This window comes from Henckelia pumila, chromosome 4, assembly GCF_033568475.1.
Source record: "Henckelia pumila isolate YLH828 chromosome 4, ASM3356847v2, whole genome shotgun sequence".
Taxonomy (NCBI): Eukaryota; Viridiplantae; Streptophyta; class Magnoliopsida; order Lamiales; family Gesneriaceae; genus Henckelia; species Henckelia pumila.
In genome coordinates, this window is record NC_133123.1 from 130,007,353 (window position 1) to 130,024,478 (window position 17,126).

Below are 17,126 nucleotides of genomic sequence, written 5' to 3' on the forward strand. Positions count from 1 at the left end.
TATTAATTCTTAGCTGACAATAGTCGAATAGAATCTTTTCGACATAACTTATTGTCATAGAATTAATTTTCATTTCGGTACTACATAATTCTTTTCTACTCAATCTGCTAGCTGTTTCTGAAGTTTTTCAGTTCAAGTAATGCTCTTCTATACGAGTTGTCATAATAATTTCCTACTAGACACCAATCTATAAAGAATTGCATTCATGTCGTAGAAAAGTCGAAATATGTCATTGAACTATTTCTGTACATTCTAACCACTGACATAGCTGTCAATTCTAGGTTACTTCTGTACTAGTTCAATATATCAACTAGACTTCTACTGACATTCTTTTATAGTCACCGTGATATAATCAGTACCGAAATAACAAAATCTAATGTCTGAAACTCATATCATACATTTCTATGCATTTCTATTGCTTTAGCATTGCACAAATTTCTAGCTTAATATCCCATATCTGATATCAGTACATTCAATCTTATTTCCTCAATTTTGTATTTCATCGTCTATGACTAATCTTGCACATGCATCCCATTTAATTAAAGACAAAATCTCAGCAAATACGAGGAACAAAGGCTCACCAGATACAGATTGTAGCATAACAAATCACTGATCTATGAATGTATGTTATGCAATTGATATACAAGCGGTTAACTAGGATTAACTCACTTACCTGTAATCGTCTTATCTTATACAACTTGAGCCTCATTTTCTGTACTTGCTTATTGACTATGCAATTATCTGTCATTCAACTGTTCTCTGGATCTGTTTCAGCTAGGGGAACTATGCTTATAGTTCTTCATTTGCTGGCGTTGAGGCTGAATCAATCTTTGCTGATATTGTTTCTATTTCTTGCTTCATAGCTATACTGCTAAGGAAGTTGTAGTGAAGGTGATGATCATAATTGTAAGGCATGAATAAACATTCAACTCTACCTCGTACTACCGGTTCATGATTTTATTCTTCTCTGGCTTGAAATCCACTTATACTTCTATTCTGCAAACTCTACTGTTCTATCTTCTGTAGCATATACGGAAATAAACAATTCTGTTTACTTACCTGTCAAACAATTGCAGTACTTCTTCTGGCTTCACCAACTTCTTGCTAAGTCCTGAAGTTGATATAAAATTAAGCTGATCTATGTTCATCTGAATATGCTTCTCTTGAACAGCTGATCCAGCTTTTCAAATCAACCCCTTTCTAGACATAGCATATGTTGTATCTTTCTGAGTTGGTGATCAATAGCTTTGGAGTTGTTCAACTAACATACTCCTCAGTACAATCGGCTCAAAAACTTACCTCAACATTGTTTTGTGATGTCTGCTATTTTGTTCTATCTGAGGTTCTTATGCTATATGCACAACCTGTTTTATTCGATAACAGAAGCAATATATATATAGCAGAGATTATAAAATACAATTGCAGTATAACATACATATAATCTCATGCTTCTGACTAGAACACATACTTGCAAAGTATCATGCTTTATCAAATAATACATGCTTGCAACGAATTAATTTATGCTAATGAATTCAAGAAATCAGGCATACATATCAGCATATAACCATGTAATTCTTATCTCAATAAAGTAAGTAATGTTCAATCAAGCAGTCATAGTCGCATACAATTCTGTAAAGCAAGTAAAGCATACTCATGCAATACTATAAATGCAAGCGACTCAATCTACCCCGCTCAACTTCTATCTTAGTCCAAGACTTTACGCTTTGATACCACCTGTTGTGGGGACCTCGGGTTGCTAATCTCATCTTAGGGCAATAAACGATTAATAAACAATTAATCATAGCATAAAAGAATATTCAAACCAAGAGCTAAAAAATTTTTTTTTTATTTTTTTAAAATGAGCCCCTCGCTCGATCGGTAAAACTTGCCCGATCGAGCGAGCCAAAATATTCTGCTCTCGGGTCTGAACAAAAATGGCCTCGCTCGATCGGTGAAATGTTACCGATCGAGCGAGCAACAAAAAGCTCAACCTCTGTTTTGCAAAATAAGGCCTCGCTCGATCCGTCGATATTAACCGATCGAGCGGGCTCCAAAATACTGGAAATCTGCTGCATCAAAAAGGCTGTCAATAATATACATGCATTGGCAAATAAATCCTATCTCATAAATACATCAATTCAAGAGAATATAAACTAGGATTTATCAACTAACAACATGTACAAGATCTCTGTTTTCTAACATGTTGGCATACAATACATTTCATCTACTTAAAACCCGAGTCCTCACTTGCTAAAACTGTTCTTGCTGCTATCCAAGCCAACTCTAGCTTGATCATGCCCCCAACCTGATGCAATGCACACATACAAACAAAGCAACAGTCGGATAGCTCCGGTGAGAATAAATCTCAGTATAAATAGCATGCATATACATCATTTAAACATATAACTAATTCACATCTTGAATTAACATAACATGCTAGCATTTATAAACGCATAATCTAAACCATAGAAGTCTCTAGGTTAATGCATAAATGCAATGCATGTGCCAAGGAATAGGCTAGCAAAGCTGATACCAATAAAGCTTGGTTTTTTGGGATCCCGAGAAATAAAATAGCTCTCAAACTACCGACACTCCTATTCGAGGCAACATCAAGTATTTTACTCCTCTGACTTTGGTGCAACTATAGTGAGTCTTCTGGCTCTGAACATAAATCCATATTCTGTGCCATGAGTCAAGCTGACTCTAGAAATAAATCTACATTCCATGCCACTCACTACAGCTCTCCAAACGTCATCTGCACTCTAGGCGATGGCTGCCCTCTGTGCTATTAAGGCTGGAGTTTAAGATGAATGCAACATAAGCTGTATGCATTAAAAGCTATAAAACACCTTGAACACTTGCTCAATAACCAACTAAGCAAAACAAAGCAGCTAATCACATAAAGATAGCAATAAATCTGAAAGCATCTCATAAAACATGTAAAACATGTTCAATACAGCAAATAATACAAATCAGCTTACACAGGTAAACATTTACATAAATGTTCTGGGAAATTCAAGAAAATAGCTATCCTGAATAATCTATCCCATTTATGTAAACGTAAACCATAACATATATAAAAACAGGCAAGTATGTGATTTTAGGCAACTCGATAAGCAAAACAATCTCGAGTTATTCTGCCCATCTTATTAATGTCTATTCATACCTGCATTTCTGATTCAAATAGCTGACACTTTGTCAATTCTTGATCAACTACAAGCTGTCCAAATCTGACATCAAATTCTGCTTATTTCAATCAGTGCTACTTGAAGGTATTCTTGATTCAACTTCAAACACTTCAAGTCATACAAAATTGAACTCATCAATTCAACTTCGATAAGCTTCAATTCAAATCTGAAATAATGTATCACATAGCTAAACATCAATTTCCAATCTGAATCGATGTTTCTTTAAAGCTTATTCAGCTCAAATCTTGCTAATACAATCACAATTCAAACCTATGTCGCAACTATTCGAGTTCGATAAATCTTTCGATACAAATATAATTATATCTTCATTCTAAACATAATCTCATATTCCATTCATCCACAATTAATCTTGAAGATGAGCTCTAGACATTTAGAATGCATAACAATTCAAAATCTTGAACCGGCGGCGTAACGATACGATTTCGATCGTTCCAAAAGCTTAAACATCAATATTTCAATCATGTCCAGCATATATTATCACCAATTTCAGCAGCATAAAACGTGAACATCATCTCCTAACAAAATCAGATTTTCGAAAAATCTTTCAATATTCCAAAACATGTCCAAACGACGATCTTTTCTCGATCCGTCTTAGATATGCTATCGTCGTATATACTGGAACATGTTTATACAATCAAATCTTAAGTCTAACAACAACTTAAAATTCAAACATGGTAGAACTTCATAAAACTTACATCAAAAAGTAGCACTCGGAGCTGTGATCGCAAATATACGATCAATCGAAAATTCTACCGGGCGGATTGAAAGATATCGGAGCTTAAAAGAAGTCAAAAATGGCGTGAAGGGTTTTCTGATCTTTTCCCTGATTCCTCACGTTAATCTGATGAAAAACAAGTGGGAATTGTGATATATATAGCCTTATTTGCATTTTGGCCCCTGAACTTTGGCCTAATTGCAATTCAGTCCCCGGACAAGCGATTTAATTCAATTTCAATCAATTTCAATCCTAAATAATTTAAGAATATTAGAATTCAAGTCTAAACTCTAATTATTCTCAAATTAAATATTCTTGGATTAAAATTAAATCATTTCAGACATTATCGCATTTTAGTCCCTGAATTGCTCAATATTTGCAAACTGGCCCTTTCTCAGATTTCATCCTCCAAATTCATTCTTGATATTTATCATCTTGGAATTCACATCTTAAATTCCATAAATATCAATTGCAAATTTTTCTTTTATCTTTTAATTTAAGAATTCCGAATAATAAAATCTTAAAATCCAAAAATCCTCAAATTAAATATTTCTGACCCAAAATTGAAATTTCTAATTTCGTAACTTCTTCAAATAAATACCTTCTCATATCCGGAATTTAAATCTTAAATCACGTCATTAAGAACTTAATATTTTCGGGCCTTACACCTTCCAATCCTTAAATTTTGTCTCATTAAAGATTGACACTGAACTTACATTAGCAGATATAGTAGGCAAATGGGAGTTGTCCCACACGAAAATATTTAGTCTTTATATTCCTACCCATATAATGTTGTGTATGTTAATTAATTGATTAAGTTCAAGTCAAAGCAATGGGTTGCTTTGTCCTGATCATAAGGTCTAGATCCATGCAGCCAAAAACAATAAGAATGTTATCCTTCCAATCCTTAAAATTTGTCGCATTAAGGATTGATACTAAACTTACATTAACAGATATAGTAGGCAAATGAGAGTTGTATCACATGGAAATATTTAGTTTTTCTATTCCTACCCATATAATGTTGTGTATGTTAATTAATTGATTAAGTTCAATTCAAAGCCAAGGGGAGGTGCAACGCACCAACCGAGGCCGAGATCGAACCCGAGCCCGAGCTCGCACGGATGCAAAGGACACATTGATGGCGCACTTTGCACGTGTCGCGCTATAAGGAGCTTTTCTCTATGCAAATTAGAAATGGTCTCGATGACATGGCGTGTAGGTGATGTGGCATGTGGTACATTAGGCGTACAAATGCATTGATTGGATGATGTGGCAATCGAGCATATGCCACTAGGAAGTGTGACATATAGGCGGTTGATAACCATTAGATCGAAGGGTTAATATGAAAGGTTGTGATGAATCACGAATAGATGCGATCTATACCATTAGATAAAGGTAAGATGGCTAGATTAAATCTGAATTGTAAGGTCAAGGCGGTTGAGATCTGATGCATCTAGGGTTGCATCCAAGGGGTGTGATCAATCTGGAGAGGTGCGATCTGGATCGTATAATTCAAATGGACGCACGAGATTTAATCTGAAGCCAACAGACACACCAATTAGCGAAATGGTCCCTACAACCATTGGACTTCTGTAAATACAACCCAAGGCAGAATGGAATGAGGTTACACACATACAGACACGAAAAATACACTGATTATCGTCCATATTTTGTCCATCATATTTGAGGGTTCGAAAAGCATCTTAAAGTTCGTCGGGTTTTGTAATTTGAAGTGTCTATTACAAAACAAAAATCAATGTATTTTGGGAGATGATTTTCATATTTCATAAGCACCGTGTATGGGGTAAATTCGTCTTAAGAATTTAGAGCCTAAATTTAGCCTCAACTTTAACTTGTTGTTCGTTTCTTATTTTAGTACGCGTCGGGACATCTATTGAGACATCGAGCAAACAGTTTTAGTTTTGCACAGGATCCAAACCCAACAGTTTCCAATTTCTTTAGATACACACACTTGTTTTAAAAAAAAAAAAAAAATTGATTCCAATTTGATCTCAATCTGATTTGAGTCTAACTTAGAGGGTGTTTTGTTGACCTTATAAGTTTCAAAACTTATAAGCTCTTTAAATTTGTTTGGTAATTTTTTTGTCAAACAGATTATAAGCTGTCAAAATAAGTTGTTTTTTAAAAAATTAGGGTCCACCATGCCCTCTATCCATTTTTTCTACATAATTTATAAAAAAAATCAAAATTAAAATTAAAAATAGTTTTATTTTTGTAATATATGTTTAAAATTTATGATAAATTTAACACTATTTTGTATATATATATATATATATAAATATATAAATATTTACATTTTCATGGTATTATACCATTTTTGGTAATTTTGACGATAAAATATTTTATAACACCAAACACATCAACATATTTAAGTGGTTTAAAATAAGTTTATCCAAACTCTTTAACAACTTAGTTTTAAAATAAGACATGTCAGCTTATAAGCTCCTAAAACAGCTAGCTCATTTTTAATAAGTTTAGTCAAACATCCTCTTAATTAGATTTTGGCGATATACCTGATCCATGCATAATATCATGAAAAATGGATACAAATTTTTGACTGCTACTTAGTATCGGCAACAGGTCTGAAAAAGGATCTTAGAGTGTCTAGGGTTGGGCCAGGAGGGTCTCTTAACGCCTTTATTCGGAGCTATTAGAGCGGGATCCACTTTTTGGGGAATATGAGTCGAAGCAATAACAAGAATTCTCTTCCACAAAAAAATATATATATATATATAGATTTTGGTTTTGGATTGAATTAGGCTCCGAATACCAATCCAATCCGGTATCATGCGATTAGTTCGGTTTCATCTATGGGCAATTCGAAAGCAACCTATTCCAGTCTGAAATTGGTCCGGTCCGATCCGATCCAATAACATGCCTGGTCTTAGGCAGTATTGGACATAGGCTGTTAATCTTTTGTTTCTAAGTTCATTTTATGCAGCTCTGGTGCTTGGTTTGAAAGCCCAATACGAGATTACACAAAAATTACAAAGTACTCAAGACCCAAAATTTTGATTGTGAGCCCAAAACGAAATAAAAAAAAATGACAGGCAAATAACCAAACACGTTCATTTTTGGTCCATACATAGATGATGAGGACCAGAATTTGCCATGCTTATAAAACTTGGAGTGGTGGCGTGTGGCTCTCCAAACTTTTATCCAAACATCCCCAATCCCATGTCATCAGCAATGGCTGCCGGTGCATCTACTTCCTTCGCGGCCACCCTCTCTGCAAAGTCCAATTCCACTTACCTGCCTCCCAACTTCTTGCAGGTCATACATAATGTCATCTCATTCCGGAAATTAAGCGCTTCGATTCTTGTTTATGCGTGTCATTATGTGTTTGTGTTTTTGACAATGAGCAGAAGAGCAGTTTCCACGGGCTGTCACTTCAAGACGCGAAAAGGGTCGGCGAGAAGATCAACGGTGCAAGTGTTGCGAGGATCGCGAGAAGAAGGGGGGTTGAGATCACGGCCAAGGCAGCTGGTGCTGCCAAGAACATCGAGGTGGAAGTCGACAAGCCACTAGGCTTGACTCTGGGCCAAAAGCCAGGTGGTGGAGTGGTGGTAACTGTAAGCACTATCATCATCAATTCATCATCATCCATTGTTGTTATTAGTTCTTGATGGTTACTAAAGAATGTACTTGTGCAGGGTGTGGAAAGTGGTGGGAACGCTGCAAAAGCAGGGCTGAAGGTTGGTGACCAGGTGACTTACACCAGCAGCTTCTTCGGGGATGAACTTTGGCCTGCTGACAAGCTGGGATTCACCAAAACCGCCATCCAAGCTAAGCCGGATTCGGTGTATTTCGTCGTTAGCAGGTAGCACACATGCATTTCACTTTTAAACCAAGTGAACCAAGAAGTAATCAAACTATCCACATACATTGCAGAGGTGTGGACGTTGATGTGAAAAGGCTACCCAAGCGTCCAGCTCCCCCTACCTTTGGAAGAAAGCTAACCGACGCTCAAAAGGCAACCCATTTTTCATCATATCGTCACCTGTTTGATTTTCTTTCTATAGTATACATTATAGTTTAGTTTATCGTCCTCGGTCTGCAGGCGCGCGCCACTCACATATGCCTCGATTGTGGCTACATTTATACCCTGCAAAAATCTTTTGATGAACAAGTAAGTCGTTAGTTACTAGTATGCATGCATTTCTACTTGAGAACAAGAAGAAGATTATATGACTTGTGATGTTGTGGATGAGTGCAGCCTGATGACTACGCCTGCCCACAGTGTAGAGCACCGAAGAAGAGGTTTTCGAGATACGATGTTAGTACAGGAAAGGCTGTCGGAGGGAATTCACCTCCCATTGCTGTTATAATCGGACTACTTGTTGGGATTGGTGGTGTTGGAGCTTTGCTGGTTTATGGTCTTCAATGATTCTTGTATTTTTAGCTTCCAGTCACATTTTTACGAATATGGAATCTGACATTAGCTTATTGTGGTTCGTTTTGTTTTGTCTGAAAGTACGAGGATTTGGTCTTATAATGGAGCTAGTGTGATTGAATAAAGAGTGTGTGTATGTGCTCAGCTGTTGTGCACCACAGAAGTGACAAACGCTGTATCTGCATTCATTTACTTCCCAGGAATTATACCGAAATTGTCTTCTACAAGTCCAAATTAAACCATACTATGAACCGACTATTGTTATGAATTGAATGTTCCACTACGCGTCTATGCAATTGCGTCTTGAACCCAGTGCAGTTTACCTGACTTGCGAGATGCAATTGCGTGTTGAACCCAGTGCGATTTACGTAACTTGCGAGGTGTGCGAGGTATTGCCTTAGTTCGGAATTTACCCAATGTGTACCGAAAAATAGAGGCTACAAATTCCCACATCATAAAAAAAAATATTTTAAATTTGCGTGTTGAACAACATTTTAGGAATTGTGATTAAAAATCGAAGTTTATGCAATGACAGTGGCAAGAGGCTGATTTTTCTACGTACATGAAATTTCATTTTTGAATATTGTTTTTTCTACGTTCATGAAATTTCATTTTTGAATATTGTCTACCATACAAATCGACACTCAAATTTCGGTTGGACTCGCTTGATCAAATTTGGTCCTTCAGTTTTCGTAGTGGAGAGCATTTAACAGGTGGTTTTCAGGCGTTGACGAGCATAATTTTCATCAAAACTTAAACAGGACATGAATATATTAATCCAAATGGCAATCCAAGAGAATAAGGTAGTGTTTGATAGATCTTCTCAACTTTTCCTTCACAAAAATTTAAAATTTTGTGAAATTTTATTAACAAAAAGTAGAGAAGTGTTTCCTAAAAGCTCTTCCAAACACTACCTAAGTTTGAATTGAAAAAACGAAGATGTAAAAAGAACATGGGGGCCTAAAAAGGTTAGAATTCATCCGTTCATGGATGGTTATGATTTTAAACAATGATGTAATTTATAGGCACAGCAAAACTGAACCTAGAAAGACAACTAGCAGACAAGTAAAGCTTGACCCCTATGTTGTAAGAAACCAAATTGCTGTAAGAAATCGAATTACACCAAGATTTTGAACTTTAATGCTTGGAAAAAAGACCTTGTGCTTGATCAAAATAAGAGGATTCCACACTGAATATGTAATAAGAACAAGAATGAGCTGAGTTGGAAAATAAGCCCCTTTCTGTACTTGAATCTACTGAGGTGCTATTTATCTCGACTCCAGGTATAAAGATTCTCAACTCTTTTGGCCTCTTGTTACATCATACAATTTTACCTTAATGAGCCTTCTAATCAAGGACATCAGAATTTCATAAACACAAACAAAGAGGGGAAAGAACTTTCAGAATCAAGGCCCTTCAATTCACAGACTGATCGATTCTCGTGTCAACCTGCATCGTGACATTGACAAATAATGGTTAAAGTGAGAGGAGTTGTTTTAGAGTGACTTCTAAGACAATTCAACCTTTTCAAAATGATGAAGGACCAACTGAAGAAAACCCAGCAGCCCTGTGTTCTTTCAACGTGCTTGCCAACCAGTCCAACCCTTCATACAGACCATCTCCTTTGAGTGCACACGTCCCTTGTATATGCCATTTCCTATTTTTTAGATCATACAGACCCAGGCCATTGCAAACTTCCATTGGTGTCATTGCTCCTTTCTGCACAAAAGAATAGTGCATAACTGAATAGAACATGATTCCATGAATGTATTCAGGAACCGCATGAGCATAACGATAAGTTGATAACCAAAATAATTGTGCAAACAAATTTTGAAGCAGTTAGAAGGCGTGCATGCCCCTGTGACCATGTCAAGAAATCTGTCTCTATGGAATCTATTAGTGGAGCTGGATATATAGAAGATTCGCTCTTTTCCTGGTGAAGAAACTTAAAATTTCTAGTTCTCATTATTGGAAGGAACGCCAACTTTTCTATCTTAAATTAATTTTTTCCACATGTTCCTACCATGTCCAAACAACTAGCATCTGGAGTTCTTTTGGTTTTTGCTCATAAGTTTCATTTTCCCATATTTTCCAAGAGCCTAAGCGTACTTGCAGGGAACGGACTGCCTCTGCAAATTATTTCTTGCTTGCAAACTAGACTAATGTCAAAATTCCCACCTTCCAAATATGACAAGATTGGATCTTGATTGCCGTATCGGGTGAGGGTAGGTGGAGATAGTATTTAGGTGACTGACGAAGTGGACAAATTTTCCTTGACAAAAAGATAGTGTTATCCAGATTGTTTTCCCACAACAGTTTCAAAATATATTAAACCCTAAATTGTCCTCTAAATTGCTAAATTCACGTTCTTGTACTATACAACGAGCAAATAACAAATACTTATTTGATGTATGGGGGTGAAAAATATTCGCTTTGTATTTACCAATACTGGGTATATCTTAAAATATAGATTGCTTAGCTGTAATTGCTCAACAGATTCTCCAGCTCCAACTCTAATTGTTTTTCCGAACTATATTACCAATGCCTACCATAAACTTTACTTCAACATAAGAAGAACATCAAATTGACATACCATGTCTTGTTTGTTTGCAAAAACCAATATAACAGCATTAAGCATGAAGGGGTCCCTGATGATGGCCTGACCAAAGAATAAAGCAAGTGAAAACTACTAGTTGGAGATGTTAAGGCGTATATAAATCATTAAAATGAAACCTGAAACTCTGCCTTTGCTCTTCCAATTCTATCTCTATCGAGTGAGTCCACAACGTAGATCTACGTAATAGACGAGATAAGCATCAGAAAATCGATCAAACAATAAACTCATCGTGACAAGAAAAATTGAAAAGTGCATGTACAGAAATAATCCTATAAAACATGGCAGTGACACAATAGCAAGAACTCGATAAAATAGCCACTGAAAATTAGAATGTCTCATTTATTATTTATATCCACGTAGATGCCATGCCACCCAATGCGAGAATCCACATTCATCATGTTCTCACTTTTACTTCAAAAATCATAATTATTTTCAATTTTTATCATTCAAACGAAGTTTTACAAAAGTTAATTTTTCTCCATCAAACAAAAATTATTACTGTAACTGACATTTCCTGCAAACAGCCATCTTTCTCATCTTCCAATTACTAGTTCAATAATTACATCAGGATAAGAAGTTTTCATTCACATCTTTGACAATCAGACTAGATGTTTTAGACCGCCTTAAAAATAAGAGCTAGTCACTCCAGAAAACACAAAAGATGCAAAAGATGGCAGCAGTGAACAGGTGATGGTTTCAGTTAGGGCTATATAGTGGATATTTTACAGAGTTTTGATGCTGCAAGGGTAAAAATAGCTAACAGTTGCCAATACTGGGGGATTGCAAGGAGCTAAACTTGCACGGTTTTGTCTTGCTTACGCAATTGATGGATGTAGTATCAGGAACTTCTTGTTGAATTTGAAGTGGTTTTCTAAGGGTATGGACTATGGATGGCAGAAACAGTTGATTTGAAGAAAAATAGTCTGTGAGTGCTTTACGAGGCTTATGGAAATAATCATATAACTTTTAAAGTCAAAGCTACACTATACAAATCATGACAGGGATTATAGAGCTATCAAATTTTACCAGGCCATCAGTGTTATTGAAGTAGTGCCTCCATAATGGTCGTAATTTTTCTTGTCCTCCCACATCCCACACCGTAAATATAACATTTTTATATTGAACCTTCTCAACATTAAAACCTGCATGGCAGCCATAAAATTTCATCATATTGGACTCTGATGTTAGATGTAATCATGTAAACAACCACAGACCATTCAAAGGCTCTTGCATAGCACAGTTGTAGACCAAAGAATGACATTCAGGATTCTAAAGGTAAGACCATCCATGTAATGTTTCAGGAATTTCATTTGTTCCTAAAGCTCTGATAAAGGATTTTATCATTATATGATTTGCACATTCATAACACAAAATGATCCTGAACCCAATAAAATAATTCAATTGAATATTGAGCACTAATGTAGAAGTCATCGCTTTGCGTGTACACTATAATATCATTGATGAGGTTCCACACTTCTATAAAAGAATTTAAAAGTTTGAGATAGACATGTATATAGTAGAAGACAAAAGCAGAAGGTAGTACACACAAACAGCAACGGAGTGATGGAGTCATTCAGCATTCAATCTCAAACACAAACAAAGTGAACAGCCTACCTAAAGTTACAGAGATTGCAGGTAAATGAACCTTCATAAACAGAAAAGATAAGTCAATTTTAAGCTTTAAAAGATATTATTCGCACTAAAACGGTATACCGATGGTAGGAACTGTTGACAAAACTTCCCCAATATGAAGCTTGTACAGTATAGTTGTCTTGCCAGCAGCGTCCAGGCCAAGCATCACAACCTATATCATTTCAAGAAAAAAACTAAACATGAACCAAGGCCAGCAAGCTAGAATCCATGTCTCAAACAAGCATGAGGCCTATTTTCTCGCGAAAAAAGTCTTTTGATTATCAGTGAACACAAACCTAAACAACAAAAAGATTTATGGACTCGCGCAATTATACAGAGAGAACATGCAAAATATAGAGCAACAGTTTTTCCCCCATTACCATTTAGCACCAGCCCAAAAGACGATTGATTGGAATATAAAACACACACCTAAGCCAAAACTTTCCATTTCACAGCTGAACCAATGGAACAACAAATTTTCAAAACCAAGAGAACACATCTCCTGTCAATGAGGAACAATTACACATGGGTTACCCTAACGCAGGAAAGGTCGATACCTCGAAGCTCAAACTAAACGAGTTACATCAGCTCTACAATCTCCTAAACCAATGGCAAATCAAACCTAACTATTTGTAAATGTGTATGTACAATAAAACTGATCATTTACCTTTTCAAAAATTATCGGAATTAACGAAAATAGTGTTGTTTCTGGCCCATATAAATTCACAAAACAAGAAGATGCATCAAAAAAACATACCCGCATCTCAGAATTGCCGAAGAAGGTATCGAAGAGCTTGCGAAAGGCTTGTCCCATCCCAGATGAATTTTGGGCGGAGAATAGGGAAAATTATTTCAGATCGAACAGAATTTATTTATATTTAATGGGAAAAATCACGAAGAGAGTCGTAATTTATCATCATCTTGTTATATTGTGGTTGGCCAAATTAACACAGCCACAGGGCGGGCGATGGGCATTTCTTCTTTTCTTTTCTTTTTCGAAGAGAAGAGGGACAAAGTGAAGCTATAATTTATTTTTATTTTTATTTTTTATTTTTTTTGAAATAAATAGTGAGATGGATGCCCAACGAGTGTCCAAGTTGATGAAGTACGTAAACTCTCTCGATTCTCCTGCCAACACCTTTTTGGACTAGCTGTCACACATGGCTTGCCTAGTGTGGTTTACCTGACTAGCGTAGTTTGCAGGAATAGCGTTAGTCCGGGTTTACCCAGAGCGCACCAAAAGGTAACGGCTGCGGGTTCTCACGTAAAAAAAAAAAAAAATAGTGAGATGGCCGTCAAACTTGAAACCTAAGTTTAACATTGGTGTAAGATGACTTTCATTTCTTTGATTTGATATATATTTAACCGTAATATTTTCTTCTCTCGAAGATAACTATTATTCTTTACATTATTCGTTTTAGGCGGGTGACATGGCGGCTCATGATTGGTTAAAATCAGTGGGTTCCACGTGGGATCCACTCATTTTGACCAATCATGGGGTTACACATCACCCGCAGAGTAGTGCCCTGCGAGCGGCATGTACTAAACCATAAGAATGCTTATATAAAAAATTGCAAATGTAATAAAATCAAACCATAGAACAATTTCATAAAGATTCCTAGGAGTCTGGTGGTGGTCAGTTTTATGAAATATATCTCATATTCAATCTAAGGGCATCTATAGTGGGAGGTTTATAAACCTCCCACTAAAAACCTCACCCTCATTAATATGTGAAAAGTTATGTTTTATTGTAAATAATATAAGCTGGATCAATATGTCCATGAGACCATCTAAAAAACTACTCAAAAGAATTTTTATTTTTATTCACTGTATACGCTCGTTATTACCTTGTAAAATATCAAAATATTTTTTTATCAACAAATTATCTTAATTTTATGTATACTTTATGGGTGAATTATAGATAACTCCCTATTAGCACACAAGTTTTTGTCTTCAGTCCCTGTGTCATAAAAACCAAGTTTTCAGTCCCTTACACACAATAAATGTTTGTATTAACTCCCTGATTAAAAATTTTACGCATTTGCCCTCACCATTCATTACACACGGGCTTCCCTTCCTTGTCTTCTTCTTCACTCCATCTTCTTTGATATGCAAAAATCCTGATCGGAAAAATCGAATATCAAAATAATAGTCTCGCCTGGTATACGATCACCTCTACTCATTTTCCCTTCTCGTCTCTTCCATTTATCTTCTATTGTTTTCTTCATTAAGGAAATCGCACAACCCAAAAAAGTATTATTTTTTGCGTTGGTTATCTTCGATTTGTCACACGATTTTTGCTGTAAGTTTTTCTTCTTACAGCTAATTTTTGTTTGATTTTCGAAGGATTATTTTGGTTTGCCTCTGATTAATTTTGTTTTTTTTTTGCTGCAGGTTTTTGTTTGTTTTTTCACTGCTTTTTTTTCGAATTTTGAAGGGTTTTGTTCAATATAACTCTTGTATTTTGCTGCATATTGTGTTCGGTTGGTAGTTGGTTTTAAGAATATTTGTAGTTGATCTACGTATTTTTGTTGTTATCTCTTTCTCTTTCGATGCACTCATCTTCCATGCTCGAAACATGGCTTAATTTCTTGGGTTTTTTTCCGAAAGAACTTAGGTTCCAACTTCGCCGGTGAAGGGCTAATGGAGAAAAGCTCGCCGGAGTTGGGATTTTCTTAAAACCCAATTCTCATGTGGTGCTGGATTGGGATGGCTCTGTAGTATGGATCCTATTACAATCACACATAATTTTCATCCTTTCCCGTGAAGTTATCAGTGTAAGAATTTGTGGCAATAATTTCTTGGCTTGTAGGAGTGGCTGAAACGCTTGTTCTACAAAGTGGGTAGTTGGCGTTGTTTTAAATCCAAACGTCTATACAATCAATGTGAAAGAAATGGATTCTAATCAGTTGCTCTTCTTCCTGAAATTCGATCAAACAAATGGCGCATTCGTTGGAGTTTCGGCCGGCTGGCGCTTTCCCATTTCCTTTGTTGAACTTGAAACTAGTATTATTTTGATCACAGCCTCGTTTAGACCACGATTCTCGGGCACCGGAGAGCGAGACAAGGAGGTGGTTTTTGGCTATGCGTCTTCCAGAGAATGAAAACCGGATTAAAAGATCAATTTGGTGATAGTATTTTATACCTATTTCAGATTATGTTGTAAGTAGTAACTGAAATTATAAGTAATATTGTGCCATTAATTAAGTTTATAATATTTTATTATTGAAATATAAAAATAATGGTAAAAAATTAGTTTTTCTAAGTATTATACATTAATTAGATAAAAGAGTTAAAAAAATGAACACGTTATTCTCCGAATATTATATGTCCGGTTTCCTGCGTTTTGTACATAATTAAGTATTACTTATATCTAATTCAAATAATTTTGTACCTTAAATAAGTAATTTTCTGCCAATAATTAAGGTAGTATTTTGTTCTTGAAATATACAAATAACAGTAAAAAAGATAGTTTTCTAAGTTTTATGCATTAATTAAATAAAAAAGTTCAAAAGAAGGGAACATTATTCTATGAAAATTATATGTCTGGTTTCTTGTATTTTGTACCTAATTAAATATTATTTATAACGAATTCATATTATTTTATACCTTAAATAAGTAATTTTGTGCCAGTAATTAAGGGGTTAGTATTCTCTTATTGAAAAATATAAATAAACATAAGAAGTTAGTTTTTTTAAAATCTTATGCATTAATTAGAGAAGAGTTCAAAAGAAGTGCACCTTGTTCTCTGAATACTATATTCTCGATTTCTTGCGTTTTGTACATTATTAATTATCATTTATACCGAATTCATATTATTTTGTACCTGAAATAAACAATTTTGTGCTAGTAATTAAGTTGATATTCTTTTGTTCTTTAAAGATACAAATAATAGTAAAAAGTTAGTTTTTCTAATTCTTATGCATTAATTTTATTTTTTTACATCATAACAAAAAAAACATAACAAGCTACAAAAACCCATAACAAAACTCAAAACACCGGTGAGCAAGAAGAAGCCTACAGTAAATCCAAAGAAGTGCACTTTGTTCTCCGAATATTATATGCTCGGATCTCTGCGTTTTGTACCAAATTAATTATTATTTATACCAAATTCAAATTATTTTGTACCTGAAATAAACAATTTTGTACTAGTAATTAATATGATAATATTTTGTTCTTTAAAGATACAAATAATGGTAAGAAGTTATTTTTTTAAATCGTATACTTTAATTAGATAAAAAGAACTAGAGTCTTAAGCATTAATCATATAAAAAAGTTCAAAAGAAATGAACGTTGTTCTCCGAAGACTATATGCCTCGGTTTCTTGTGTTTGTACCTAATTAATTGCTATTTATACTGAATCCATATTATTTTGTACCTGAAATAGGCAATTTTGTGCCAGAAATTAAGGTAATAGGATTTTTTTATTGAAAGATACAAACGATAGTAAGAAGTTAGTTTTTCCAAGTTTTGCGTGAACATCTAATTAATAATTCAATATTTAAAATAATTAATCACATTCACGTTCGGTGGATACAA

The 17,126-nt window shown here is 35.1% G+C and overlaps 2 protein-coding genes across 2 annotated transcripts; one reads left to right on the top strand and one right to left on the bottom strand.

The window, feature by feature from the left end:
• The first annotated feature begins 7,058 nt into the window (after positions 1-7,058).
• On the top strand, positions 7,059-8,553 carry LOC140866815 (uncharacterized). Its single transcript, XM_073271869.1, has 6 exons — positions 7,059-7,218; positions 7,311-7,517; positions 7,599-7,765; positions 7,837-7,918; positions 8,006-8,074; positions 8,162-8,553. Exons 1-6 carry the CDS (start codon positions 7,123-7,125, stop codon positions 8,330-8,332), a joined length of 792 nt encoding a protein of 263 aa, XP_073127970.1. The 5' UTR covers positions 7,059-7,122; the 3' UTR covers positions 8,333-8,553.
• A 949-nt stretch (positions 8,554-9,502) lies between these two features.
• On the bottom strand, positions 9,503-13,590 carry LOC140862951 (uncharacterized). The gene is made up of 7 exons (XM_073265983.1): positions 13,345-13,590; positions 12,669-12,759; positions 11,982-12,097; positions 11,072-11,131; positions 10,932-10,997; positions 9,862-10,057; positions 9,503-9,787 (listed from the first exon to the last, which is right to left on the bottom strand). Exons 1-6 carry the CDS (start codon positions 13,399-13,401, stop codon positions 9,866-9,868), a joined length of 582 nt encoding a protein of 193 aa, XP_073122084.1. The 5' UTR covers positions 13,402-13,590; the 3' UTR covers positions 9,503-9,787; positions 9,862-9,865.
• Positions 13,591-17,126: the final 3,536 nt, after the last annotated feature.